We start from the raw sequence: 26,473 nt of genomic DNA on the forward strand, positions 1-26,473 counted from the left end.
ACAAAGGTGAACGTAGAATGCCCCAACCTGAAGCGGAACTGAAGCGAACTTTTACCAGCAAAGCAACTCATCCATAGGGGAATGGGTATATTTTGCTTTGAGATGATAATAGATTATGTAAATAATCACATACTTACATACATATATCTTATGAATGTGTACACCCCCATATTAGTGGGTACAAATGTTGCACTCTCCTTGAATGTTATAGAGTTGAGTTTTCATATGATTTGCAAAAGACTTTTCGGAATTTCCCAAAACTTTTACTATTGTTTGAATGTACATAAATCCTGGTATGTAACTTCACTGTGTAGTGTTGCCTTAAAAACAGTGCCTCTTTTTAATAAACAAACGAAAACTATAAAAAAAAAACATAAAACCAAAAAAAAGAAAATAATATAAATATAAATAAATGTTGTACTATGAATATTGATTGCAAATGATAATGATAAACGAACAACTCGATGGTGAAACATTTCGATACAGGTGTTAACTGTGCTATTTAATTAAACGTACGAGTAGATAAATAGATAAATCTGAAAACTGATAGCTACCTAATCACCCAAATCCCTCACAGAGACAGAAACTCGAATTAAGAGCAGCACATAATGTACAAATTGGCATTGGAAAATTGGAAGAGGGAAGAGGGAGACGGCTTATCCAGAGAAGCATGAATCTAGTTTAGGAAAACAATATACTGATAATGGTTTATAAAGATATATTTATATATATCTATCTGAGTAACAATGCACTGTACAGATGGCGGTCTACAAGACGATGTACGGTCACAGGGACCACTCACAGCACAGACAGACCACTCTAACTGCGTGCGTATGGTACTAGATGTAATGTTCAGAATGTGAATTCGTATTCGTTGTACCTTTAGCGTAATAGATAAAATGTTGAACCTGTTGCACAGTTGTAATGGGATTTTAATGGCACCTGAACGGCATCACATAATAATTAAACAAAGACTCGTAACGCATCCTGATGTGTCTCCAGCGGGGGCTCCAGCATCACGGCTGCCACAATTGCCGTACCCCGAAAAGTACCAAAACTTGTCTCCCGCCCGCTATGGAATGTTAGTGTTAAAGTTACCATAGCTAAAGCAAAGTTCTTTCAATGTATTTCCTTGATTGTTGTCCAATAAATGTTTCTGTGGCAGCCGTGCCGCCAGCCCACACAGCGGATACATACATATGTTCAATCTGTAGATAGGTCTAAGAAAACGGATATGAGGAGGCACACAAGCATTGGGAGAGGCCACGGAGAGGATGAGGAGTACCCCTAAATGTATGTACGTGTATCCATCGATGTATCGTCTGTTCAAATAACAATTAATAACAATTATACAACTAAATCGTAATTGTAGGCTAAGCAAACCATTGCAAACCATTTTGGTGAAAAACAAGATAGTATATTATACAATACATACTTATATATACATATATGTGAAACTATATAAAAGAGAACAAGTTTTATCCGTGCACTGAATATATATGAAAGGTTTTGAAATTGAAAATTGATTGTGGATTCAATATTTACCTATTAAGTTGGTGTTTTAAACAAGAAACAGGAAACAACAAAGAACAAAGAAAACAAAAAACAGAAACCAAACAAAAACGATAGTTGAAAATTTGAAATAAAACCTTTTTGGCAACTGACTTTTCACTTTTATCTTTAATTTACAATTTATTGCAACTTTTCAGCTTAAATTCCAAATAATGTTCTCGAATTTTCAATTTTATAAAACTAGTCAAATGCAATTGCGGTACAGGAAACCGGTTTCCCAATCTCAATCTCAATCAGTATCGATGATGGACATTCACATGCCATTGTAGGCGGGGCCGCCGCCACCCTCGGGCACCACCCAGTTGATGTTCTGTTTGGGATCCTTGATATCACAGGTTTTGCAGTGGATGCAGTTCTGAGCGTTTATCTGCAGCTTCATGTTGCCGCCCTCCTCGTTGGGCACGTACTCGTACACGCCGGCGGGACAGAAGCGCTGCTCGGGACCCTCGTACAGCGCCAAGTTGTGATCGACGGGAATGCGGTCATCCTTCAGCGTGAGATGTGCCGGTTGGTCGCCCTCGTGATTGGTGCCGGTCAGGGCCACCGATGAAAGCAGGTCGAAGGAAACCTTGCCGTCGGGCTTGGGGTAGACAATGGGTTCACAGGCACTCGCCAGCTGCAGCGATTCGTGATCCTGGGGTCCGTGCTTCAGGGTCCAGGGCTCGCGGCCGCCCATGAAAATGGAGAAGCCACTCAACACGAGTCCGCCGTACAGGCCCAACGGATTGTGGAACGAGGGATGCACATTACGCACCTTGTATAGATCCTTCCACACAAATGAATCCTTGATTCTGCATTCAGTGAGTTTGATTATATAAATTTCCTTTTAAAATTAATCCTTTCCACTCACTTATCTGCGTAGGTTGTGGGCTCAACGCCAGCTGTGGACTGGGAGTCGGCATTGATGGCCTCTAGGGCGCTCTCCGCCGCCAGCATGCCACTCTTCATGGCATAGTGGGAGCCCTTGATGCGGGGCACATTCAGGAAACCAGCACTGCAGCCCACCAGGCAGCCGCCGGGGAAGGATAGCTTCTGGGGTAAGCTCTGGTAGCCTCCCTCGTTGATGGCACGCGCTCCGTAAGCAATACGGGTGGCACCCTCGAATATATCGCGTACCTTGGCATGCGTCTTGAACCGCTGGAACTCCTGGAACGGACTCAGATAGGGATTCTTGTAGTTCAGGCCGACCACAAAGCCCACAGCTATCGTGGGTGTGGGCTCGTTCAGGTGATACAAGAAAGATCCACCATAGGTGAATCGATCCAAGGGCCAGCCAATGGTGTGCTCCACCAAACCGGGCCTGAAATCGGGTATAAAATTAATATAAGATACGTTTATTTTCATGCTTATAAGGCAGAGACTCACTGGTGCTTCTCGGGGGCGATCTCCCAGACTTCTTTCAGACCGATTCCATAGGCCTGTGGCTCGCTGCCCTCGTTCAAGCCAAACTTTTGCATAACCTGCTTGGTGAGGTGGCCGCGGCAGCCCTCGGCGAAGATGGTGGTCTTCGCATGCAGCTCCATGCCGCGGGCAAAGGTGTCCTTCGGCGCTCCACTCTTGGCGATGCCCACATCGTTGGTGGCAATGCCCTTGACGCTGCCGTCCTCGTGGAAGAGCACCTCGGACGCGGCACAGCCAGGATAGATCTCCACACCCATGGCTTCGGCCTGATCACCAAGCCATTTTACAAGGTGGCCGAGGCGCACCACATAGTTCCCGTGGTTATCCATTGGCCAGCCCTTGAAGATGGGTATGGAGATGCGACCCGAGGAGGTGAGGAAGGAGAAGGTGTCCTTGCTCACGGGCGTGTTGAGCGGGGCGCCCTGCTCCTGCCAGTCGGGTATTAGTTCGTTCAGCGAGATGGGATCCACAACAGCTCCAGAGAGTATGTGTCCACCCACTTCCGCTGCCTTCTCCACAACGCAGACGCGAATTTCCTACAGGTATAAGAAATGTATACATATTGGTCACCATATCCATCTGCTGATGTTCAATCTGCTCCTCACCTGATCCTTCTCAGCAGCCAGCTGCTTGGCACGAATGGCTGCCGACATGCCCGCAGGTCCGCCGCCAACAATGACAATATCCACCTCCTCGATGCAGCGCTCCATGTCGACCTCCTTCCACCGTCCATCCTTCTCGCGGGGATTCAGGGTGTAGTGTGTGGTAATCCTCGGGTACTTGGCGGCTTCTGACACGCTGCGCACCAGGGCGGGGGTGAAGAGCCTTTGAACTGGTCGGGAGGAGACAAGAATCAACCACTGTGATGAGGGGAAAATTCCATGGCCTGATAAGAACTGACCACAGACTCTGTCTCTGTCTCTTGCAATTGCCTGATCATCAATTCGGTTATGTAATCCACGAAATTGTTGTCGAGCAAAAGAGACTGCCAAGTGGCAGTGTTCCCCACTCACCTCTGTTCATTTTCAGCAACGCCGACATGTTCCTTTCTTTTCTTTTGGCGGCCACTTGCAATGGTTTCTATGGCGTGGAAAAGGCAGCCACTCACTATCCTATGCGGCTTCCCGGATATATATATGTAAATAGCTTTATTTACACTTTTCCAAAACATACACAAGAGAGAAGATTAAGATCAGAGCGATGCAACAGGTTGGACTTTAGACCCTCTATGGGGAGAGTGACGTAGGTGCCAGGGCTAAAGTTCGCATGCACTATGTTTACCGTTGATTAATGCGCCAATCCACTTCAGGTAGCAGGTTCGAGTTTTGAATCTATTGTTCGAATTTTGGCAATAAAAGAGTAGCAAAGAAGCGAACTCTTATCAAGAATTATCAGTCTGGAAAATAAATCGAACTTAACCCACTTAGCCCCCCCGTATTTAAACAGGTGAGCAGCTGGAGTTAAACCGCTGAAAATAATAATGTTTGTAAACAGTTCTTGAAGACCCATTCTTCCATTTTAGTTACAAATAAACGATATGGTAACGATATCTTTCATCTGAAATGCCAAAACATTCTCCAAGTAATATGGTTTTCGTTAGAAATAACCACCTGGTCGACAATGGGTGTTGCTTGTTGGTCGGAATTCAAAATTCTCGATTTTGATATTCGGCTAAACATTGCTAGCTAGCTATGACCCACAGCACTAAGCACATAATTTTATCCTATTAATGATTACATTTTCTACCAAATTGCGTATTTTTACGGACTCCCTTTAATTGCATTGCTTATAAAATAAGGTTTAGACAAAAAAAGTCAAATTATTGTATGTGGGCGACAACAACACAACGAATGTTATATCCAAAACAGGTGAGGCCCTCCCTCTCTCTCGTGACTAACTTCCATCTCTATCAACAAGTGGCGCAGCGCTGCCAGATTCTTTAAAAAAGGAAATGTGACAACAAATTTAAAGCAGAACGAACGATTTTGTGTTGTGCTCTTTGCCGCCTTTTCTACTTTCACTGAACACATTGACATTTATCATTGACATTTCTTTATTTTGATTCGAAAAGGACTTGTTCACAACATTTCAATGCATTTCAAACTAAACTAATACATATATGTATACTCGATTAGGTGTGTATTTATAGGTAGTATGTAGGTGTGGGGAGTGTCAACTTTTAATTTGATCAGATCAAAGCGTGGTGAATTTTTAATCCAGCCCCATTAAAAATTCACACCCTAGGCATTTATCAAGTGTTTGACGAGGGAAGAGGGGACAAGGCTATACGTATTTTGAGTATTTTCCTTAATTTCATTACATTCCATATCATTATCATTATCATTACATTCCGAGAGAGCCGCGTCTTGTCAGTTAATATTTACATGGAGCCAAACTTATGAAGGGGTACTATGTCCATCTATTGGGCGTAGAACTGTTCCTGTTCCACGCTCCCATCCTCCAAGTTGTGCGCTGCCTGTCCGCTCTTCAACTGCTCCTGCTGCTGCTGCTGCTGCTCCTCTTTCCTGAACAGAATGGTCATGGCCTTGTCCACGGGACTCCGTTCGCCCGGCTGGTTGCTGGACGTCTGCGTCTTTGTCTGATTCGACTCGTTAGCAGCTGCAGCGGGCGGCACAGCCTGATTGACGCTCTTGCCAAAGCGCATAAAGTTCGAGTCCATTTTCCCATAGCGCTCAAACTCTGGCGGGGCAGATGCAGAGCGTCCGAAACGCATGAAGTTGTCTGGCCGGCCGAAACGCATAAAGTCCTGCTTGGGAGTGCGCAGCTCCTCTTGAGGACTACGTCCGAAGCGCATGAAGTCCGAGGGAGTCCTGCCAAACCGCATAAAGTCCGAGGGTGTCCTGCCAAACCGCATAAAGTCCGAGGGAGTCCTGCCAAACCGCATAAAGTCCGAGGGTGTCCTGCCGAATCGCATGAAGTCCGAGGGAGTCCTGCCAAATCGCATAAAGTCCTCCTTGGGGTCCCGGCCGAAACGCATAAAGTCCTGTTTCGGATCCCTGCCGAATCGCATGAAATCCTGCTTCGGATCGCGACCATAGCGATCCATGCCGGACCGTTTCCCCACACCCCCTTCCCCATCGGAGCCATAGCTCTCTGCTGGCGGCATCTGCTCCACCTGCCGCTTGCCGAAGTGCATGAAGTTGTCCTGCAGGGACCTGCGCTTGGCCTCCAGCTCCGGATCGAACTTAAGGCGCTGCCTGCGGCCGTGCTTCTGGAAGCGCAGAATCACCGAATTCCTGGCATAGTCGATGCCAATGGCCGAGATGGGGTACCGGAACTCCAGCTCCGTTTGTTCTCCCGCTTCTGGCAGGACTTCCCCCTGATCCGCATCCGTGTCCGACTCGAGCAGGGCATTCGCACCGAAGCTGGGCGACTCAATGATCTCGCTGTGGATGGCCGACTGCATCTGGTAGAGCGCCAGCAGGAACATCAGGGCGATGCCCATCCTATCTGAAAGTCGAACAAAGAAAGAATCGAGATTAATTAATAACTAAGAGCTGGCCAGCCAAGATGCCATCGCGGATTATCTACTGCAACTTTTAATCACATTAACGCCGGCGGCCGAACGTTCATCTTACTTACGGGGGCCAACAGCAGCGTGGCCAGAAGATGTCTTCATCTACAGCTTCCCCCAACTGCAGGCAAAGTGTCCCGCTAATTAACCATCATAATATTTATGGCTGGACAACAACTGCCTGTTAAAAGTTAACCAACCACATTAAAGCCACAGCACAGCGCAGCAATAGGAGACCGAGCACGAACCCGCCCCCCACATTGGCACATAACCGAAACATCAGCCGAAGTGGATGAGGCTGCGGGCGTACAGGCATTAACACTTGTTGGCCAAGACAAAAGGCGCTAACCACAGGGATTGCCAGTGGGTTTGGATGGGGGTGTTGATGTATGACGTCCGGAGGATGCCACAGCACAGCCCATTAGAGATGCAAATGATTATGGCTTTTGGATATGGTGACGGTGACGGTGCTCAGGGCTCGGTGTTATTACGATGGTTCCTGTGCGTGTGGCTGTGGCTGTTACCCCCTTCTGCTTATGGCCAACCGATCCGGGAAGGTGTTGTGTGGATGCATGTGCATGGCAAAGGCAAAGACCCTTCCACATCATCATGACGATGATGAGCAGACGCCGCACACGTGAAACCTTTGGCCAGCCAGGGGGCCAAGTTAACACTCTGCCAAAAGACTTCTCTCTGTGACTCGGTGACTCGGTGACTCGGTGACTCTGAGATTTTGATTGCTCTGTTTTGTGGGTAGACCGAAATTTTAAAGTAGAAAACTTGTCACAGAACAACGAAAAAACTTGACCTCCAACTTGGCTGATGAGCGGCGGACTTCGCAACCAAAGCCGACTGAGCATTAACATACATTTTGTCGGAGTTTGTGTCTGCGTCTCAGTACATGCTTAACTTTGAGCTGAGCGCTCAATCAGGGCTGGCATTCAGGCAGTCTCACAGCCAAAATTTGAATACAAATTTGACCAATTAATAGCTGTTCACACCTCAACAATGGCCACGGGCAATGGCCAACTGCAAGTGCAACGATCTCTCGCTGTGGTTTTGAGATTGCAACATTGGGGGTTCGAGCTCAAGGGTCCAGCTTGCAATAAACCAACAGCAAGCCGCCAGTAAGACAGGCATCACTTCATTTATGAACACCGAATGGCCAAATGTGTTGCAAGCAATGACATGACGCACTTCTGGACAGACAGACAGACAGACAGACAGACAGACAGACAGGCACTCCAAAAGGCAGGAGTCAACGATTGTGAAGTGGGTAGGCAGTCGGCAATTGCCAAATGTCTGATTGATTTGCGATGCCGAAATGTGCATTTAAAATTCATAAATATGAGCTAAAAGTGTGTGCCTTGTGTGTGATCTCCTCATTCCTATCGCAAAATCGTGAAACAGATGGATGCTGGTTGCTGGTTGCTGGTTGCTGTTGGCATATCAATAACGCGCTCGTTAATTTGCTTAGCCATCGATATGTTGGATGAGACTTTGCTTTTTTGGGACAGGTGTAACCTGATTTGCATGGCAAATGAGAGCTATACACGTGTATATGAGACATGGGATACCTTTGAAGTGGCTCCTGCGACAGCACGGCCCAGTCGTCCTGCTTCTGGGAGCATTTAAAAAACATTTGTCAGGTGGGACAAGTGCCAAGACAAATGATTCTCGCGGGCCATTCCGCTTGTCCGGATAAGATGTGAGTTGAGACAAGGCGAGATGAGCTGCTATAAGATGAGCCACTGCCACAGATACTCGTAAATCAAAAACTGTGGAACAGAGAGCTCTCTGGCCGCTGTCAGCACATTTATATGGTACATCCAGCACCCTTTCATGTACGTCGAGGACACGAGTGTGTGCTACATATGTAAACCTTCTGTGGCAGAAGTGTGAATGCAAATGAAAATCTAGGGACGCTCTGCGGCTTCACCTGCGACTGTCTGCCGTGTCCCTTGCCCCTTAACATGCCACCAAAGTGCAGTCATAAATATTTCAATTTGCTTTCATTAACCAAAACGACGCTTGAGGATGCTGACTATTTGATTCCCTGTATCGTGTATCGTGTATCCCGTATTGGGGAGCGGGAGTGGGCAGCGGGAGTGTGTGGATGCACACTAGACCCCTCTCTCTCCTGTCCCTTCATGGGTGGGAGGTGCTGCACACGTTGGTCCCCACACAAATGAAAATCCCCACAAAGTTCGAGAAATGAAATTATAGTTGGCTGCTGTACGTTTTGACTGGGTAATTAGCAAAAATTATTCTGAGTGGATATTAAATGTATATTTGGAACTCAGTGGGTTGCGTTTAGTGGCTACATGTCAATCTGAACAAAATAAAATAAGCCTACTTATTATAAATAATTCAGTTGAACCCTTAATGAGCAAATTTCGGAATCTGAAACTACACTCAAAGGCTCTTATCCATGTGAACGATTTTGTAGACTTTAAGGTACTTTTCATTACTTCTAAAAACTATAAAAAATGCACTGATATTTGGACTAATTAAAAAAATAACAGCCACTCGAGATTTCTTCTAGAAAGAATTTATCTGAGATTGTAAATTGTATATTTATTTGTCGAAGCCCAGATGCAACTGAATTTGCTTCAATTAATTGGCTTATTAATGACACGGACTCGAAATCTGTTCCTGTTGCATGTCTTCATGTTCAATAGATTTTGTGCAATTAGCCCCTGCCCCCGCAACGCCTTTTGTGTTGCAATTCATTTCAAATTTCACAGTAATGAGGCTACGGCCATGGGCTACCCACCTTTCTTTTGGCTGTCTCTGGAGGACTAGAAACTGGAAATGGTTTTCCGCTCGTCCTCGACTCTTGGTGCCACAAACTCTCACACACAAACACACACTTGTTGCCCGGGCGAATGTGAAACGATTCTGTGCCCATGTTTGGCAAAACATCCTGTTTTATATGGAGTCCTTTGTGGGAAACCATGGGCGAGTGCTGCTGCTGCTGCTGCTGCCTGCTGCTGGTGAGTGTGGGCGCAAGCAACAAGTGTTGCAGCAACATGTTGCCCGAACGGCGGCAGGCTCAGCTTTTGGAAGCGGAATGGGAATTCGTTAGAATGGGAACTGCATGCTCTTCTGGGATATCTGTTGGCAGTATGAATAGAACTTTTTTGACTGGTTAAATGCAGATTACCTGCGACAACAGCGCTGGGGGAGGGAGACCTTGACATTGTCCGCCTGTGGTCTGTGGTCTGCCCTCGCTCTGATATGTTTGTCATGACTGTCGTGCATCCTCCCCATACCCCGCAGTGGACTGAGTGCTGTCAGACAGACAAAGGCACTGGCCGGCCACAGCATTGTGTGTGCCGTGGCGTGTTGGCTTATTGGTGTACTTCATTCAACATTCAGTGGCAGCAGCAACGGCAAAAAAACCAGAATGACGTAGCAACATTTTGTCGCCAGTTTGCTGGCCACCGGAGCTCCAAATTGTATGCAAATCGCCCACAATTGTTATGTTACGCCCACTTTTAAGTTTAAGGCAGCTTCCAGAAGGACCAGCAGCAAACAGCAAGGGTAGGAGCAGGAGCAGGAGCAGGGGCAGGGGCAGGGGCAGCGCAGCCTCGCCTTGCCTGGCCTGGCATGTCCAATTAGCCATCGGCGAGTGGATCGTCTACGTGTCCGTATGCGTTATAATTTGCCCTCGGTCGCATCGTTTATGGAGCTTTATGGCCGTGTAACGGGATACGTTGTGGCGCCTGTGGCAGGCATCCTTCATGCCCACGTCCCCAAGTCCCCCTGTCTGTCCTTGTACCAGGCCCAGCCTTTTGGGTGGGGCTGCGAAACTGTTCAAAGGCGGAAGTCTGTAATTACGGCCACACTTTGAAAGGCCAAAGTTTTGAAGACAAGTCTGTGTGTGGCTGCGTCTCTCTCTGTCTCTGTGTCTGTTCATTTCATTCGTTTTACTATGCCCGTTTTATCAATGACTTTGTCCAGTACGCATGATGGAGCATAAATGTGTCGGGTCCATTGTCATTGTTGTGTATCTGCCTGTCGGATTCTCACTTTACGATCGCCCAAAATCAATAGAAACCCGTTTGGACACTTATCGCTGCCTATGCTGATGGCTTCATTTGCATAAATAGCTGCGGAAAACGAAACCAAAGTCACTGGGAGAGGAAACAAAAACGACGATCGTAAAAATCAACTCAAGTTCAATGCGGTTTCTTGACCAAGTCTTGACCAGTCGCCCAGTTACTGGCCAAGATGCTGACTCCAGACGAAGAGTTGAGCTGAGGTCGACTTTGAATCAATTGTATGCAAAGCAACTGTTAAACAACTCCGCCTTTGAGCCACTATCCCAGTGCGGCTTGACAACCGAAACGATACAGTGCTGGGCTTTTGTTCAATGCAAATTCAGCTAATTCTTCAATTTATAGACGGGACAACTGCCAACTGCTGTTGCCATCTTCTTGTGTCCATCTGCAAGGGTAACTAATGCTTCGGAGAGGCTTTCGTTCAGTTTTTGATTAGCCCTGGCTAAAAATAAAACCAAAGCCACACCGCGATGATATTTCGATGTCAATGCCATTGTCAAATTTTCGTCTGCTCTTCTGTCTGTCCAATCCACTCCGTAGCTCCAATCCAACGAAGTTAATTTATGACTGTGTGCCGAATGCCGCACATTTGCCCAACAACTGTAACTAACAAACTCTGTCTAATTAATGGGCAGCGCAATGGAGATTTATGCGGGCCATAAAGCCGGAGCGGACCGGGTCGGATCGGATCGGGCCGTGTCAAAATTGGTTCGGACTCAGTAGCTAAAGCGGCCGCAGTAGATTTCCCTATACGGAGGGGAGCACACACACACACTGCGTATGCGCAACCAGCGCTTGGCACAGCAGTTTCATCATGTTCTGAGTGCATGGCATGCCGGATGAGAGCATCCAATGCAAAATACAGCCGCTGCACAGCTAAACAGCTTGACCGTTTTCTTGGAGCAGAGTCAGAGACAGGTGAGAAAACGCCGCACAGTAGTCGAAACCTCTGACCGTTGACTGTTGGCGCTGCTGCACAGTGGAGCGGCACAGCTCAGGGGGAAGTACGCTCTCTCATTGCGCGCTCTTTGCATACTACATGCTCTGCTCTCCCTCTCTCTGTGTGGCTCTCTTCTGGGTTTGCCTGTGTGCCTGGCTAGTTTCTGTAGATCTCTGTGGCCCCTCCATCGCCATCTCCATCTGTGTGTGGCTCTGTGTGTCTGTGCTTTAACTAGCTTCATACAAACGTATAGTTTGGCCCAAAGTTGTTTTCGTTTTATTTTCTATTAAGTTTGTGTCGAGTGCACGACTCTTTCTGTGAATGCGGCAGCCAGATCTGATCAGTTTGTGTTTAGCATTCGGTGTGTGCAGGTCAACCTCAACACCCAGAAGAAGTATCCGCATCCGTAACTGAATCTATCTGTGTGTATTTCTTGTCGGGCCAAAGGGTTTGTGTCAACTGTTTCTTGCTTTAATAGTTGTGTATTTAATAATAATTGTCATCCATTCATCGGCTGATTAATTAATTTGTTTTTTACAATTCTGCATAACGTTTAGGAAAAGTTCAAAGGCGCGTGAACATTGTTGGTTCAATGTGTAGAATCATAAATCTATGAGCAATGTCCTTGGCTTAGTTTTAGCTCTTTTGATGTGAAAGAAAACCCATTAAACTTTAAATTCAATTAGCCAATAAGTTGAGTTTTCCACTCCTTGTTTATTTATCGCATCGTTGACATCTCTGTTCAGGCCAAATAAAAACTGGTTGCCCAAGCGTGGCCACAAGAAAAGAAACACACGCGGAGCAGAAAGCATTTTTCGGCTCTTACGAAACTGTTTCTTGGCTGCGACTAGGCAGACTCCTGGCTGCAACTCCTGAAATCGCAGTGCCACTTCGAGTACCCCCTCATGTGACTGACATTCTGCTCAAGCGGCTGCAGCTGTTGACTGCAATGGCTGCACCAGCAATAACCACTGCACTAAATGGTAGATCCCCGCCACTAGACTTGGCATCATGACTGGCACATTGGTATGCCTGACTCAGATGCAAAAGATGGAAACGTTTTACGGTAGAGCCTGCCCTTTGGAAAGTTCCGATGATGGCAAACAGATTGTAGATCTGAAATTGCAATAATTGCTACAACGAGTAACGCGAGACAAGTGGGTCAACGAGACGGGCAACACGTCTAATCTGGTCTGCCAATCGCTGGCTAACCAGCCTCCAGCCAGCCCTCCTCTCAGCCCAGTCTGGAATTTGGGCTTCACTTTCGAAACTCGCGTTCGTTTATAGCGGAATTATATGCATGGTCTGCAGCTTAATTGTTTTGATCTTGGCCTGGGCCCCGGGGGGCTTTTCCATTCTTGTGCCACTGTCGTTGTCGCTCTGCCAATGCTACAGCCATTAACGCCTTTTATTTGGGGGCTCCAAGACATTCAAGTCGCTTACAGAATTGCATCAAACGTTGTGTAGCCTGGCCATAAAAAAGTAGATCTCAAATTAAAGCCAAGTTTCGTTTTCGTTTTCGTTTTCGTTTTGTATGGCCAAGTGCGAGTACGAGCTTCAGTGTCAAGTTTCAGTAGCAATTGGAGCGGTGATGGGTAGGCGTTTCGCATTATTAGTTATCCCATTTATCATTGCTCATTGCGGCAGATTATTGTGATAATATCACACAGGGCGGGTCCAGGGTCCGAGTACGTTAAGTCCAATTGCCGCATGCTGCTGCTGCTGCTGCTGTTGCTGTTGTGGGTCAATGTGTCAGTGGAGTAACGGCTTTCGATCGGACTGACGTTGGAAACAACAACTTGAAGGACACAACAACGCCAGAGATGGCGCCCAGGGCAGGTTTTCGTGTCCGCTCGAGCGCAGTGGCAGGCAAGCTCATGGCTCATATCAGCAAGCGTTGTGGCATGCGCCTTAGATGTGGCAATCGCCCAAGAGCCGTAACTCAAAATCGGTGTCTGTCGGTTCGCTTGCCCACTCGATGGGCACTCTCTGCACGGATTGGGGACAACGCCAACGGAGTGTGGCCAGCGGAGTGGCAGCGTGTTTCTGCTCTGCGTTTGTCGCCTGGCGACCGAGTCCGAGTCAGACTGGTTGTTGCCACATAATCGTAACTGGCCTGGACAACTTTATGACCAAGATCAAATGAAATTAAAAGTGCACTTGGCTGTGGCTATTGCCATCGCTATTGCTAGTGCTATTGCTGATGATGTGACAATTACGTGACGAGGCTTCCATCCATTTCCATATATGACAGACAGACAGAGAGATGACCGCCAAACCGAAGTTTGTCTACGAGAAGGATGACCTGGCGACCATAGGCGATGTGGATGAGAACGAAGTGGATCGCATTGCAGAGTGCTTCAAGGGCCGCAGTCTGTTCATCACAGGGGGCACTGGTTTCCTGGGCAAGGTGCTGGTCGAGAAGTTACTACGGTGAGTGGGTGGTGGGGGTCGAAAGGTCGCAGGGTGTTGCTGTGGCCTCGCACGGCGCACCTCAATTAATCTTAATCGTTGCTTATGATGCACAATTATTAATTACCGCAGCTCGTGTGGCGAACTGAAACACATTTATCTGCTCATTCGGCCCAAGAAGGGCAAGGATCCGCAGGAGCGCATCAAGGATATATTCCAGAATGTGGTAAGCATCGGGAAATTATGAAAATTCATTGCCTCATTTACCTTCATAATCCCACGTTGCATATGTTCGTGTGTGTCTTTTCCAGCTCTTTGACCAGGTGAAGCAGCAACGCGGCGAGGAGCGCATCCTGCAGCAGGTGGTGGCCATTGCGGGCGATGTCCTCCTGCCCGGCCTGGGCATCTCCGAGCAGGATCTGGCTACGCTGCGCGAGGAAGTGTCCATCGTGTACCACTGTGCGGCCACAGTGCGGTGAGTAGACCAGAGCGTAGCCCCTCGCTGGGCTCCATGACTAAACCCCAAATCTAATCCTCCTCAATCCAGCTTCGATGAGCCGCTGCGCAGTGCTGTGTTCATGAACACGCGCGGCACCAAGTACATGCTGGAGCTGGCTGGCAGCCTGAAGCAACTCGAGTTCTTCGCCTACTGCTCGACGGCCTACTGCCACCTGCACGTGAAGACGCTGTACGAGAAGCCCTACGATCCGCCCGCAGACCCACACAAGGTGATGCAGGCCTGCGAGTGGCTGTCCGACGACGAGGTGGCCACCATTGAGAAGAAGATCCTGGGCGACATACCCAACACGTATGCCTACACCAAGTCCCTGGCCGAGGCACTGGTGGTGGAGAAGTTCGACGAGCTGCCAGCCGTCATTCTGCGCCCCTCGATCGTAATTCCCATCTGGAAGGAGCCCATTCCCGGCTGGACAGACAACATCAACGGGCCAACGGGTCTGCTCATCGGCGCTGGCAAGGGCGTCATCCGCACCATGTACTGCAAATCCTCGGGCTACGGAGACTTCCTGCCCGTCGACGTGGCCGTGAATGGCATTCTGGTGGCCAGCTGGAGGAACATCACGGCGGGCACCGACACCACGAACCGCGTGGCCCACATGACCTCCTCGAACGACATCAAGGTGTCCTGGGCAGAGATCATTGAGCTCGGCCGCTGGGTCATCGAGAACAAGGTGCCGCTGAATGGCGTGGCCTGGTACCCGGGAGGATCCATGAAGTCCAACTACTGGGTGCACTACATCTGCATGATCCTCTTCCAATGGATGCCGGCCCTCTTCGTGGACGCCCTGCTCTGGCTGCTGCGCTACCCGCCCGTCCTCTGCCGTGTCCAGAATCGCATCTTCAAGGGCTTCGAGGTGTTCGAGTATTATGCGAACAACGTCTGGAACTTTGACAATTCGGAGGCTGTGAAGCTGCGGAAGCTGATGAACAACAGGGAGCGCAAAACATATGTAATAGAGAAGATCGAACTCGATCTGATTGATTACTTTACCAACTGCGTGCTCTGCGCCCGTCGCCTCATCCTGAAGGAGTCGGACGAGTCCATTCCAGCCGCCCGTCGTCACATGAAAGTGTAAGTGTACCTTGGAATTGCAAAGAGAATGATCCACTTACCTCAATCTTTCTCGATCTTTCAGCATGTGGGTGGTGGACAAGGTCTACAAGGGCATCTGGCTCTTTGGCATCCTCTACATGCTCTACAGGTGCCTCTTTGCCACATAGGCGTCAGCTGCACCCGCATGGGATTTGTTTTTAGCTAAGTTAAGTGCTTGAGACCAAAATTCGTGCCCTTCTCCAACCAAACCGCACTTCATATGTTTTCTTCTTAGCTCCTAAGTGTTTAAGTGTTTTAGTTTTTAGTTGGTGCTGTTGATCGGGAATGTAATTGATTGGAAATGCAGCAAATAAAACGTTGGTTTATGTACTTATAAATGGAAACAAGTCTTCACCGCCAATTGTTGGTCGTTACAAAACAAAAACCTTTGCCGCTTAAACTTTCGCGGCTTTTGCTCAATTTTGAATCAAAGGCAGTGCTGCCAACTTGTCTGCAGAAATAAATCCTCTGAATTCTCGAAATAACATGCTACAAAAATTGCCAACAGCTGATTGTTTTAGCATCAAATTTGTTGTTCTATGCAAAAGAGCATACACCTCCACTTACACATCAATGCATTAAATGACATCTCACTACTATACAATTTATTAAACTCTTACACACGACCACACTTAATAACTAAGCATCATATTGTTTAAATTATAAGAACATTGCCCGCCCTCATCAACAACCATCGATAGCAACACTCGTCAACAAATATCGACAGAAACACCGAACATACTCTATTCAAGAAAATATCGACAGACCCATCATCAAACTGAAGTACTCGGTCAATGCGGATTTATCGTCGTGAGACCATCTTATTCGCTTTAGCGACTATTTAAATAAATAAGTTATTTTTCATCGGTATATTTTACGGTATATTTTGAAATTGAAATCGTATATTTCGTAATATTTGCGAGGCCCTGACGGTATATATTATCGATAATTTCGTGGTCACACTGGCTCTAATGCTTTGTTTTGCAAAAAAAAAATGATTTGACCGGGAAAAGTGCAAGGAGGAATATTGCGTCATCAGCTTAGCATCATTTATCCAAGAGCCAAAGGTTCTCCAATTGGTTGGCGCGAGCGCCAGCGGCACGCAAAGGTCCAGGCAAGGCAGTCGTGGAGGTGGAAGAGGGACGAGCTCTGGCTCAGGCTGCAGATACTGAGACTGCAGCCGCTGTAAAAATGGCCAGCACTCCTTCGAGTGGGCCCAGCACGGGTTTCGGAGCTGGACCCGGAGCTGGAGCTAGCGCTGGCGCCAGCGCCGGCACACTGGAGGGCACCCTGAGCAAATGGACGAATGTGATGAAGGGCTGGCAGTACCGCTTCTTCGTGCTGGACGAGAATGCGGGCCTGCTCTCCTACTACACGGTGAGTGTGTGTGCCACAGATAGCGCGAGCGTTGTATGTCACCTGGATGATGAATAATAGCATGCCAATAACATTTCTAAACCCATCACGGCTGAGCCTCCGCCGACTCCACTCCCTAACCAAAATCACGAAACGATGGAAAGCAAACCAAATTGCCCAGAACTATTATCTTATCTGCATTTGGATATATGTACATCAAAGGCACATCAACTTGTTGGTTCGCATGTATTGTTCAAACTTATCTATTTACTCCACAGAAGCGTGGCCCTTGCCCTTCGGCGGGCTCTGGTAGGCTCTCGTATAAAAGTCGTAAAAGCCATACAACATGACCGTGATAACAAACGTAAAGTAGACTAAGACTACCTTCGAGATGCCGCAAATAACAGTCTGGAACCCCACCTGGGTCAGTATTAGGCAAAACTGCATCATTTGAATCACAGTGATGGACTTCTTGATGGGCGTGAGGGCGCGGATAACTTTCTTATCGGCCACCGCTGTGACTAAGTAATACGAGTACATGATGATGTGCACAACGGAGTTGAGGAATACGACGTAGTAAGCGGCAACACCTGTTGACGAAGCCAAATGGATTGGATAAAAAAAGCTTTTGGATCACTGGATGGGCAGATCAAGTTCCTTGACATTACCATTCTGGTTGTAGTGTATGAGCATGTAGATCAGTGTCAGGGTGGAAAAGTGATGGAATATGTGCAGATTCGATACTTGATTCTGCTTCTTGCGCAGCACAAAGATAACCGTCTCCAAGAGCTCCGACATCTTCACCCAAAAGAGGAAGTATGACAGCTGAAAGTAGCGCTTCACCATTTCAGGGCTGCTGCCCAGGTCGCGGCATTTCCAGAACATCCATATGGAGTTGTCTGACAGATAGAAGACCTGTGAAGGATGCAACGAAAACAAACACACACACACACACAAGAGTAGAGAGTAGAGAGCCCACTCGTTCTGTCACTCACTCACCTCTCTAAGGACGTAGATGCAGGAGAGCACCTGCATCACATTGTGGCCTATGATCAGCTTTTTGAGCTCGTAGGGCTTGCGGAATTGCATAAATCTGAAAGTGGACAACGGATTGGATTGTATTGGCGCACATCCAACTGGCTCTTGCATAATTGTTTCGCAGGCACACTGGAATCGCATAAATTAATTTCTGCCAGAGGTTCAGCGTGGTTCAGTGACTTGAAATGCAAACGGGACGCATAAGCATTAGCATTGGCAGACTTACAGTGGACCCACCGAAGTAACGAAGTACATATATAGTCCCAGTATGGTGACCATGAACCATGGTTCTGCCACCATCCAAGGATGTTTCATATCCATCGCCACACTGGCACTTGTACCTGGAATGCAACAGATTAGATGGGAGCTTGGATGGTTCCTAGTCCTGTGTGCTTATTGGCGCTCACTTGTTGCCGCTTCCATTGTTGATCGTTTATGTGTAGGGTTATGCTTCACAGCCACAAATGCGCTCCTTGAGATCCTGCCGCAGCTATATAGACAGAGATATCACCGATTGCACGTTCTATTTCCTCCGACTGCTGGCGTACATCTAAGCGGCTCCCTTCCGCAGCACATTATTTTTAATTCCACAGTAGCATTGATTTGAATTCATTAATTTCGGAATCACCGCACTCACCTTTGACGCAATCCCGAACAAAGTACTGGACGGGGGGACTCTGTTTAATGAGCTTACCCAAATTTCAACGCATTTCTCTGCTTCCAGTCCAAGGAGAAGATGATGAAGGGCGTACGACGCGGCTGTGTGCGACTCAAGGACGCCCTCATCGGCATCGATGATCAGGAGGATAACACCTTTACGATAACCGTAGATCACAAGACATTTCATTTCCAGGCAAGTCAATAGTCAATCAGTCATTCACTCGCTCACTACCCGTCACGTGTGTGCATAAATTAGCTAAAACTACTCGTTGTAAACATATTTGCATAAGGCGAATGTGACCCTTGATCCTACTCCAGTCAGTTTCTTGAATGGGAAGTGCGAATGTACATATGCATTCGATTACACAACTCGAAAGAGTGTGAGTTCTTCGACTCGACCTGTCCTCACATTCTTGGCGCTTTGTAACGATAAAACTTTTCTTTTCCCTCTCTTTTTCTCTCTCTGTCTCTGGTGTATGTGTATGCAGGCGCGTCACAGCGAGGAGCGGGAGCAGTGGGTGAGGCGTTTGGAGGACACAATACGACGCCACGCGAACCGCTCACGTCTGTGGGACAGTCAGAGCGCCTTCTACATTGCTGGCGGCTACACCAAGGAGTCGGGTCACGGCGGCAAACGGCCCAACCATCTGGAGCTGCTAGCACGCCGCGTTTCCGAAGCGGATGCCTACCTTCAGCTGATGATAGAGCAGACAAACGTGAGTTGTCCTCCCTCCCCCCTGCAGCGTTTTCCACGTAATGCCAACGAATTATGTAATTTAACGTCTGTTTTTTTGCAGTTGCTGGAGAAGCGCATTGCGGAACTGAGCGACCCCGAGGAGCAGGCCAAATGCAAAGCGCTTGAAGACAACGCCAGTGTAAGTAGGAAATTAAGTTACGTATGCGGCGCTGCCTCTGTGACGCCGATCTCCAGGTGTAGCTCGTCACGAAAGTCGTTTGAGAGCCTTCGCACTTCGGCATACGTCAGTCGCCAGTAGTTGGTGTCCAGTGGCATGAAGCAGTGCGTGTTCTGGCTGCGGTTGGCACGCCGCACGCGGATCACACTGCAGGCCCTGACAGCGGCATCGCGACCGCTCAAGTACAGCGTGGCATTCAGCTGGCGCCTGAGGTCCGGCGTGACCAGCCAGATCACGAAAATGTGATCCATGTGATCCGTCCGCCGCGTGTCTGACAGCATGGCACTGGGCTTCGTTCTGCAAATGAGCACCACAACGGGCACGTCGCTCTCCAGGTGCGAGTGCTGTTGCGGCAGGAAGCTGTTGTAGACCGCCCGGCGCTGCGGCCCCTTCTGTTTTACGAACTGCTGTTCCACCGTCCCGCAATAGGCCAGCAGCCCCAGCACCTGGTTAGCACCAAATTTGCAGCTCGCTGGCTGAAACGACAACACCGCGCGTTGGCCCTTGATCAAGCGGTGCACCTGCTGAAAGCCCGCACCGTCCTGCTCATGGTCGAAGAGGTAGTGCAGCAGGAGCAGCTGACTGTCCACTTGACGCTGACAGTTCTCAAATGGGCACTTGCTTGGTCCAAATCGAATAAAAACGATTTCGTCATTGCCTTCCGATGCTGGGCGCTGCTTTGACTCCGCCTTCGCGAAACCATTTGCCACTATAATGGCATTCGGCTCCAGGCGCGCCATGAGATCCCTTTGCAGCTGCTGGTGCCGCTCCTGCTGTCGCTCCAACTTCACCATGTCCTGCCGAATGCCAATCATATCGAAGTTCAGCGCACAGAAACTTGTCTGCAGATTGAGGCTGGCCATCTTGAGGCGCACGTCCTTCTCCTCGAGCCGTCGCGTGTAGGCCTCGACGCGGGCACTGACCTCAGCCATGCTGTGCTTGAACGGATCCAGCAGCTCAATGTCCGAATCCTCGGCCATTTAGGTTGTTCAAGTGTAAAATTGTAGACCAACAATTATTGTAATTTAATCAAATTACGAATTTACGAGAGCCTAGGCAAGGCACACTAGGCACCCACCCACCCACATCCCCATCGATTTGAAATGCAAGTTCAGGGTTAGGCCTGTGGCCAGATGCACGAGCTTGGGAGAATGTCACCCGCCCAGCAGCTGACAGTGGCGGTGTCGGTCTGCTAGCCAGCTGTCCAACCAACAGTCGCTTCTCATTTCCTTGCCAAACTTTGGCGAAGGCGAATCGATTGGCCTGCCCTGTCTGCAGAAATAAAATAAATAAAAGGAAATCCTGCCGACACTCTTTTTCCCCTGTTTGCAGGCCATGCTGGATCACATCAAGCACTCGATTGTTAGCCTACAAATTGCCAAAAACATGGCCCATCCCATCAACGGCATATACAACGGTCCCCAGACGGCCCCCTCGACCACCTCTTCGGGCAGTGGCGGCGTCTCCATCGTTGGCGGTGGCATGGGGCTGCCAAAGGATGTGCTGGCCGGCAAGGGCGAGCCAGGGGACGACGAGGATGATTCAATCACGGAAAACGGTGAGTGGTCAAGGGCTGGAATGCCACAAAATTTGTTTAGCATTGGAAAAATATCTCGGTGGGCAATTGGGGCTCAGGGTCAAGTGGGCCTCTTTTCGATTGCTCTTCGAGTTCTATTCTCAGCTGCTATTGCCGGTCTATTGCTAATTCCGATTTTCATTCCCATTCAGCCACCACAGCGCCCCTTGGTCTGGTTGTGCCCGAGACCTCCTACTCGAGCAGCGAAGGTGAAGAGGACTTTTACGATGCCTACGACGATCCCTTCACCAGCCTGGGCAGCTCTCCGATTGGCTGGTGAGTAGAAGCAGAGTCCGAAATGAAATTGCTGACGACTGACAGCCACAAGAAGTGTCATTCATCTGAGATCAAAGCTGTGTGGCGGTAGCCGGTTAACTTGATGCGTACACAAATTACGCACTCATTGGTCTGCCATTGAACTATTGCCTTGCATTGCCTTGCCTCCTCCTCTCATATGACATATGCCGCTACTCCTCTTGCCCCACGCGTCACAAGCCACCATCACAACCACTTCCTGCTGCTCTTTCATTTCGGACGCATGCGCCTGGGCCTGGTCCCTGCAGAATGCAATGCTTGACACCTTCCCTTTGGTAGTTCGTCGCAGTTGCAGCAGTTCCGGAGAAGTCTGTAATTTAGTCCAAGTCGCGTGTAAATAAGAAATACAATTCCCCCGACGACCCTGTCTGAACTTCTGCCCACCGACAGAGGAGGCCCATTCGTGGCGACACACAGCTGACGCGGCCAAAGCTTTCGTCTTCGTTTTCGTTTTCGTGGTGGCTTGTCGCCCGATGTTGCCTTCGTCTGCTTCTGTTTGTGTCTGTGTCCGTGACTGTGTCCATATAATCGTCCTGTCAGTTGTAGTTTGCGTTCGTCATCGGCTCGCAGCGCGTGTTGAAGTGCACAGCCGTACGCCTAACCCTCTCAACGACGGGCATTTTCAATAGTTTTTATTTTAGCAATGGCCGAAATGGCCTAGGCAACGCACAAACTAGCAGCGGCTTTCCTGCCTTTCGCTTTCGTTTGTTTTCCACACTATTCGTTGCCTGCTCAGGAGGATGCACGGCGGGGCTGTAAACCGCTTGGTGCACTGAAGCTGAAACAGCAGAGACAGCAGAAGAAGCAGCAGCAGCCTCAGCCGCCTCAGCCTACCCTCCCACGCCATGTTCAAGAAGTGGGTCCGACGCGTGAGTCTAAGGTGAGAGCAGAGCCAGCCCCCCCATCTGCATGTGCCAACATTTATAGTAATCTTTAGCTGTGTGTGTGTGTGTGTATGTTTGCGTGTTCTGCTGGCTGGCTGGGTCGCTGTAAGTGTTTCGTTTTATAAATTGTAAATGAAGCAAGCAACAGAAGAGGGAGGGGGAGGATGAGAGGCGAGAGGAGGCTGTCATCTCTCAAGTGACGCAAACCCTGACATCATGCTGGAGGATTTATGTCAGCGCATTATTTATACCCAAGCGCTCCGCGCGATGTCTGAATCCTAATCAACAAGTTCTGATTCGTCTTCAATTTGCAGCGCCACGCGGGGCTTCGCGGAGCCCACGTCGCCCACCCACGATGGGGAGGCCACTGGGTCGCCGACTGAGACGGTTGCCAGGACACTGCCGGAAATCGAGGAGACCGCTGCGGATGGGGATGCGGTGGCGAGCAGGGCCACCAAGTCGGCCAAGACCTCGATGAGTTCGCGCAGCGACAGCTACGACAATGGCATCGACTACGATGCTCTGTACGAGGAGGAGGAGGAGACTGACCTCAGCATGGAGGCGCACGGCTCGATGATCACCCATCTGTTGTCGCAGGTGAAGATTGGCATGGACCTGACCAAGGTGGTGCTGCCCACGTTCATCCTGGAGCGTCGCTCCCTGCTGGAGATGTATGCCGACTACTTTGCCCATCCCGATTTGTTTATCAAGTGAGTTAAAGCCGACCCTTAAGCAATGATGTAACAGAAACTAAATGATGCGACGTACATCCCACAGAATCTCGGAGCTGGACGACCCACGCGATCGCATTGTCCAGGTCTGTCGCTGGTATATGAGCGCCTACCATGCCGGACGCAAGAGTGCGGTGGCCAAGAAGCCCTACAATCCCATATTGGGTGAAGTCTTTCAATGTCACTGGGATCTGCCTGGCAAGTAGAAGGCTTCTCCGAAAGGTCTTCTGTTGACTGATTCAAATCTCTTTTAGACGAAGCTCAGGACACGAACGAGGTGCACGACGGTCCAGTGCCCTGGTGCCGTCGGAATCAACTAACCTTCTTAGCGGAGCAGGTGTCCCACCACCCGCCAAGTAAGAAAATTAATTTCTTACAAAACGAATAAACATTTAAGCGAGTGCCGCCTTCTGTTCTTTGCAGTTTCGGCCTTCTATGCTGAGCATTATAATAAGAAAATTACTTTTGCGGCCCACGTGTGGACCAAGTCAAAGTTCTTGGGCCTCTCTATAGGCGTGCACAACATCGGCGAGGGTGTCGTCACCCTGGTGGACCGCAGCGAGGAGTATATTGTAACCTTCCCCAATGGCTACGGCAGGCAAGTGCTTATCCCATTCCCCCGCTCTGACTTTACCTCAACGTAGAGTATTCTCTTTCGTAGATCTATTTTAACGGTGCCTTGGATTGAGCTGGGCGGCTCGGTGGAAATCAAATGTCCCCAGTCGGGCTACCATGCCAATGTGGAGTTCCTCACGAAGCCCTTCTATGGTGGAAAGCGCAACAAGGTCTCCGCTGAGGTTTGCTGTTTGCCTGTTATTAAATTTGAGCACTTAATGAATTAGGTTATTCGCAGGTTTACGCGCCCAACGAAAAGAAACCCTTTGTGTCCATTGCCGGCGAGTGGAGCGGTCTGATGGAGGCCAAGTGGCACGATAAGAATGTAAGTTGACCGCTGCCTCTTGTGTTGCCTGTGTGTTGTCGTCTATGTAGTCGTGTATTTACTGTACTTATTCATAATGTTTTTGTAAACGTTGAAACCCTTTTACATGTATGTACTTATCCCCCCTTAATGCCTACACTGCGCCTAAACTGCTGCAAGAAACAACCCCACGAGTTGGCAGCCACATCCTCTACACACTCTACATAACCCTCAGCCATCTCTAACTGTTACCTGTACCTCTCTACTTACTTTTCACGGTTCTTCTGCTTTTCTCTTAAATAGTTTGGGTGCATTTCCTGTGTATTTACTTTGTTTATCTAGAAAATTAATACTCTGTACCAACTGCCCACTGTCCAACTACAATATTAATCTAACCACGTGCTCGTATAGCTACTACTCCACTACTACTCCTGCCTGTCTGTCCAAACTGTTGTACATTTCAAAACTGTTGCTAGACATCTTCTATATGTTGTGTGTGTGTGTTGAGTATTAGAGTATTAGAGCTGCTCTGAGTATTGCTGTTGATCGCCGCCAAGTGACTGACCCGTGTCTGTGTGCCTCTTGAATTTTCTAGAAAACCGAAGTATTCGTTGACGTAAATCGCATACCAATATTTAAGAAACAAGTTCGACCAATCGTTGAGCAGGATGCATACGAATCGCGACGCGTTTGGAAGGAAGTGACAGCGGGACTCAAGTAAACAGATCACCAATATCCCAATCAATCAATTAACCCCGCAATACGGACACCAAATAATCTTTATTCTCTTTTTGCGGTCAATGTTCTTCCCACAGGTTCAACGACATTGAACGTGCCACCAATGCCAAATTTGTTGTGGAACAGCAGCAGCGCGAACAGGTCAAGGTGCGCAAGGAATACGATCTGGCCTGGGAGCACAAGGTAATCCAATCCAATTCCCATTCCTATGGCCAATCGCTGACAGAGTGTATCCCTTTCGTGCAGCACTTCAAGCCCGTGGGCGATAACTGGATCTATGCCAAGTCGCTGAGTCAGCGCATATACATGCAGGAGAAGGAGTCCAGAAGATAATGCATGCAACTGGAGGCGGCAGCGAAGACATTAAGAGCAACACCACAAATGTTTATACATATATATTTACATATATGATTCATATCAAGAACGAGCCTCAACTATATGTATAATTTCCACAAGTGCGCAAACCCCTGAACACTGACGATACAACGTAACATATGCAGGAAACGATGATGAAGCAACAGAAAGTCGGAGCAGACTTCACCGGAGTCTGTTCATTAATTGTAAATAAAAAATGTGCCCAGAAGCGGAAAACAGAAAACAGAAAAGCATAATCCAAGGCAGAATCATTCCATGGATTAATCAATCGAATAGCAAAGCTAGCAGAGCTCTTCTGAAACGGGTTGCAATACTTGAGTGATACTTGAGAGAGCGGCGGACACTCACTAGAAACTAACTACACGCTACACACACACAATTAACAATTATTATTTCCTAAGTACTAGTGTGTTTCAAAGGCAATCGCAGTAAGCTGCACAACAAAGAACACCAATTCAATGAACCTTTTACATAACTAACAAACTAACTAAAAGTAACAGAAACGGAAAATGAAACCAATAGTGGGATATATCAAATGCTGTAGATTACGAACGATAGAGAATTAAGCATAGAAATTCTATTTTTGAAATAAAAGACTCTGCTATAGACGAAATACAATACTGAGAGGAATGTATGCATGCATGCGTGTATCTGCATCGATGCTACATCTAACGCTTGTTTCCAAAACCCAACCTAACACACACTCCACAAACAGTGCACAATGATAATGAGTTGTCCCACTTGCATAGTTCTTAAATCAAATACGATTATATTATATATAAACAGACACAAACCTCTACTAGTATTATGTTTCGAATTCCAATTGTCACAATGATGAATAAAGCTTTACTAACAGCCCGCAACTAACACTCCAACGAAAGACATACACCACTATACAGTAATATTATGAAACTAAATTAAACTTACATTTCTCAAGTGCATTATCCTAGCTTGCCTTTAATTTACAACTCTCCTAAGACCTACAAACACCACACCCACTGCAAAGCTACCGAATACTCCACGCAAAGTTAACGAAAAGTGAATCGAATACAAATATACGCTTCGATATTTAAAATAATATTAAACGAAAATATTCGAAACTCTATAGGATAACAAATGTAGTTTCCCTAGAGGAATAACAATAGCCCAACAACAATAGCTAAAACGGTGTTGGAGCAAATGATAGCCAATCCAGCCGTTACCGTTACTTACAGAACTTGTATATATTTTTTCGAAATTCTTTTGAAACCGAAATGTTTAACATGTAATAGAGCAAATACCTTAACAAATTGATTGTAACGGAGCCCAGATATGATTATTGCAAATAAAACAATTTATTCTTAAAGCAATCTACGATTATCCACAGATCTGTTTAATCAAGACCTTTGAAATTTAGATTTTTGTCGAAGTATAGTTTATATGTTCCCA

At 47.9% G+C, this 26,473-nt stretch overlaps 6 protein-coding genes across 9 annotated transcripts; 2 read left to right on the forward strand and 4 right to left on the reverse strand.

Moving 5' to 3' along the window:
• Positions 1-1,661: 1,661 nt before the first annotated feature.
• On the reverse strand, positions 1,662-4,376 carry LOC117592402 (electron transfer flavoprotein-ubiquinone oxidoreductase, mitochondrial). Of its 2 annotated transcripts, none has more exons than XM_034286121.1 (6): positions 4,255-4,376; positions 3,987-4,135; positions 3,579-3,805; positions 2,938-3,509; positions 2,423-2,872; positions 1,662-2,363 (listed from the first exon to the last, which is right to left on the reverse strand). In XM_034286121.1, exons 2-6 carry the CDS (start codon positions 4,012-4,014, stop codon positions 1,826-1,828), a joined length of 1,815 nt encoding a protein of 604 aa, XP_034142012.1. In that variant the 5' UTR covers positions 4,015-4,135; positions 4,255-4,376; the 3' UTR covers positions 1,662-1,825. The 2 variants fall into 2 exon arrangements, with proteins under 2 accessions (XP_034142012.1, XP_034142011.1); XM_034286120.1 differs by having other exon boundaries at positions 3,987-4,130; positions 4,255-4,360.
• A 629-nt stretch (positions 4,377-5,005) lies between these two features.
• On the reverse strand, positions 5,006-22,506 carry LOC117578811 (FMRFamide-related peptides). Of its 2 annotated transcripts, none has more exons than XM_034264562.1 (2): positions 22,496-22,506; positions 5,006-6,306 (listed from the first exon to the last, which is right to left on the reverse strand). In XM_034264562.1, exon 2 carries the CDS (start codon positions 6,128-6,130, stop codon positions 5,393-5,395), a length of 738 nt encoding a protein of 245 aa, XP_034120453.1. In that variant the 5' UTR covers positions 6,131-6,306; positions 22,496-22,506; the 3' UTR covers positions 5,006-5,392. The 2 variants fall into 2 exon arrangements, with proteins under 2 accessions (XP_034120453.1, XP_034120452.1); XM_034264561.1 differs by lacking the exon at positions 22,496-22,506 and adding an exon at positions 9,285-9,413 and having other exon boundaries at positions 5,006-6,444.
• On the forward strand, positions 11,868-15,883 carry LOC117578810 (putative fatty acyl-CoA reductase CG5065). Its single transcript, XM_034264560.1, has 6 exons — positions 11,868-11,963; positions 13,770-13,948; positions 14,060-14,153; positions 14,239-14,402; positions 14,475-15,518; positions 15,583-15,883. Exons 2-6 carry the CDS (start codon positions 13,782-13,784, stop codon positions 15,665-15,667), a joined length of 1,554 nt encoding a protein of 517 aa, XP_034120451.1. The 5' UTR covers positions 11,868-11,963; positions 13,770-13,781; the 3' UTR covers positions 15,668-15,883.
• On the forward strand, positions 16,499-25,984 carry LOC117578809 (oxysterol-binding protein-related protein 9). Of its 2 annotated transcripts, XM_034264558.1 has the most exons (15): positions 16,499-16,916; positions 18,658-18,786; positions 19,082-19,309; positions 19,391-19,468; positions 20,840-21,065; positions 21,236-21,359; positions 22,597-22,992; positions 23,060-23,211; positions 23,268-23,369; positions 23,437-23,611; positions 23,675-23,810; positions 23,867-23,953; positions 24,528-24,649; positions 24,748-24,853; positions 24,917-25,984. In XM_034264558.1, exons 1-15 carry the CDS (start codon positions 16,731-16,733, stop codon positions 25,001-25,003), a joined length of 2,334 nt encoding a protein of 777 aa, XP_034120449.1. In that variant the 5' UTR covers positions 16,499-16,730; the 3' UTR covers positions 25,004-25,984. The 2 variants fall into 2 exon arrangements, with proteins under 2 accessions (XP_034120449.1, XP_034120450.1); XM_034264559.1 differs by lacking the exons at positions 16,499-16,916; positions 18,658-18,786; positions 19,082-19,309; ... (1 more) ...; positions 20,840-21,065; positions 21,236-21,359 and adding an exon at positions 22,229-22,278.
• LOC117578814 (elongation of very long chain fatty acids protein 7) lies at positions 17,123-18,492 on the reverse strand. Its single transcript, XM_034264564.1, has 5 exons — positions 18,341-18,492; positions 18,160-18,274; positions 17,895-17,988; positions 17,564-17,810; positions 17,123-17,485 (listed from the first exon to the last, which is right to left on the reverse strand). The coding sequence occupies exons 1-5, from the start codon at positions 18,354-18,356 to the stop codon at positions 17,163-17,165; spliced, it is 795 nt and encodes a 264-aa protein (XP_034120455.1). The 5' UTR covers positions 18,357-18,492; the 3' UTR covers positions 17,123-17,162.
• Positions 19,364-20,508, reverse strand: LOC117578813. The gene has a single exon (XM_034264563.1). It carries the CDS (start codon positions 20,485-20,487, stop codon positions 19,486-19,488), a length of 1,002 nt encoding a protein of 333 aa, XP_034120454.1. The 5' UTR covers positions 20,488-20,508; the 3' UTR covers positions 19,364-19,485.
• Positions 25,985-26,473: the final 489 nt, after the last annotated feature.

The sequence above is a fragment of the Drosophila guanche genome, unplaced genomic scaffold (genome assembly GCF_900245975.1).
Source record: "Drosophila guanche unplaced genomic scaffold, DGUA_6, whole genome shotgun sequence".
NCBI lineage: Eukaryota > Metazoa > Arthropoda > Insecta > Diptera > Drosophilidae > Drosophila > Drosophila guanche.

Bases quoted from the DNA above. Each gene is read 5' to 3' on its own strand.
- LOC117592402 (XM_034286121.1), bottom strand. From the start codon at position 4,014: ATGTCGGCGTTGCTGAAAATGAACAGAG. The intron at 3,806-3,986 runs GTGAGTGGGGAA...CCTCCCGACCAG, and splicing joins GTTGCTGAAAATGAACAGAG to TTCAAAGGCTCTTCACCCCC. The intron at 2,873-2,937 runs GTGAGTCTCTGC...ACCCGATTTCAG, and splicing joins ATCGCCCCCGAGAAGCACCA to GCCCGGTTTGGTGGAGCACA.
- LOC117578811 (XM_034264561.1), bottom strand. From the start codon at position 6,439: ATGGGCATCGCCCTGATGTTCCTGCTGGCGCTCTACCAGATGCAGTCG.
- LOC117578810 (XM_034264560.1), top strand. From the start codon at position 13,782: ATGACCGCCAAACCGAAGTTTGTCTACGAGAAGGATGACCTGGCGACC. The intron at 13,949-14,059 runs GTGAGTGGGTGG...TAATTACCGCAG, and splicing joins CTGGTCGAGAAGTTACTACG to CTCGTGTGGCGAACTGAAAC. The intron at 15,519-15,582 runs GTAAGTGTACCT...TCGATCTTTCAG, and splicing joins GCCCGTCGTCACATGAAAGT to CATGTGGGTGGTGGACAAGG.
- LOC117578809 (XM_034264558.1), top strand. From the start codon at position 16,731: ATGGCCAGCACTCCTTCGAGTGGGCCCAGCACGGGTTTCGGAGCTGGA. The intron at 21,066-21,235 runs GTGAGTGGTCAA...ATTCCCATTCAG, and splicing joins TGATTCAATCACGGAAAACG to CCACCACAGCGCCCCTTGGT. The intron at 23,811-23,866 runs GTTTGCTGTTTG...GGTTATTCGCAG, and splicing joins GCAACAAGGTCTCCGCTGAG to GTTTACGCGCCCAACGAAAA.
- LOC117578814 (XM_034264564.1), bottom strand. The intron at 17,989-18,159 runs GTAAGTCTGCCA...GTCCACTTTCAG, and splicing joins GTTACTTCGGTGGGTCCACT to ATTTATGCAATTCCGCAAGC. The intron at 17,811-17,894 runs GTGAGTGAGTGA...CATCCTTCACAG, and splicing joins GCATCTACGTCCTTAGAGAG to GTCTTCTATCTGTCAGACAA.
- LOC117578813 (XM_034264563.1), bottom strand. From the start codon at position 20,487: ATGGCCGAGGATTCGGACATTGAGCTGCTGGATCCGTTCAAGCACAGC.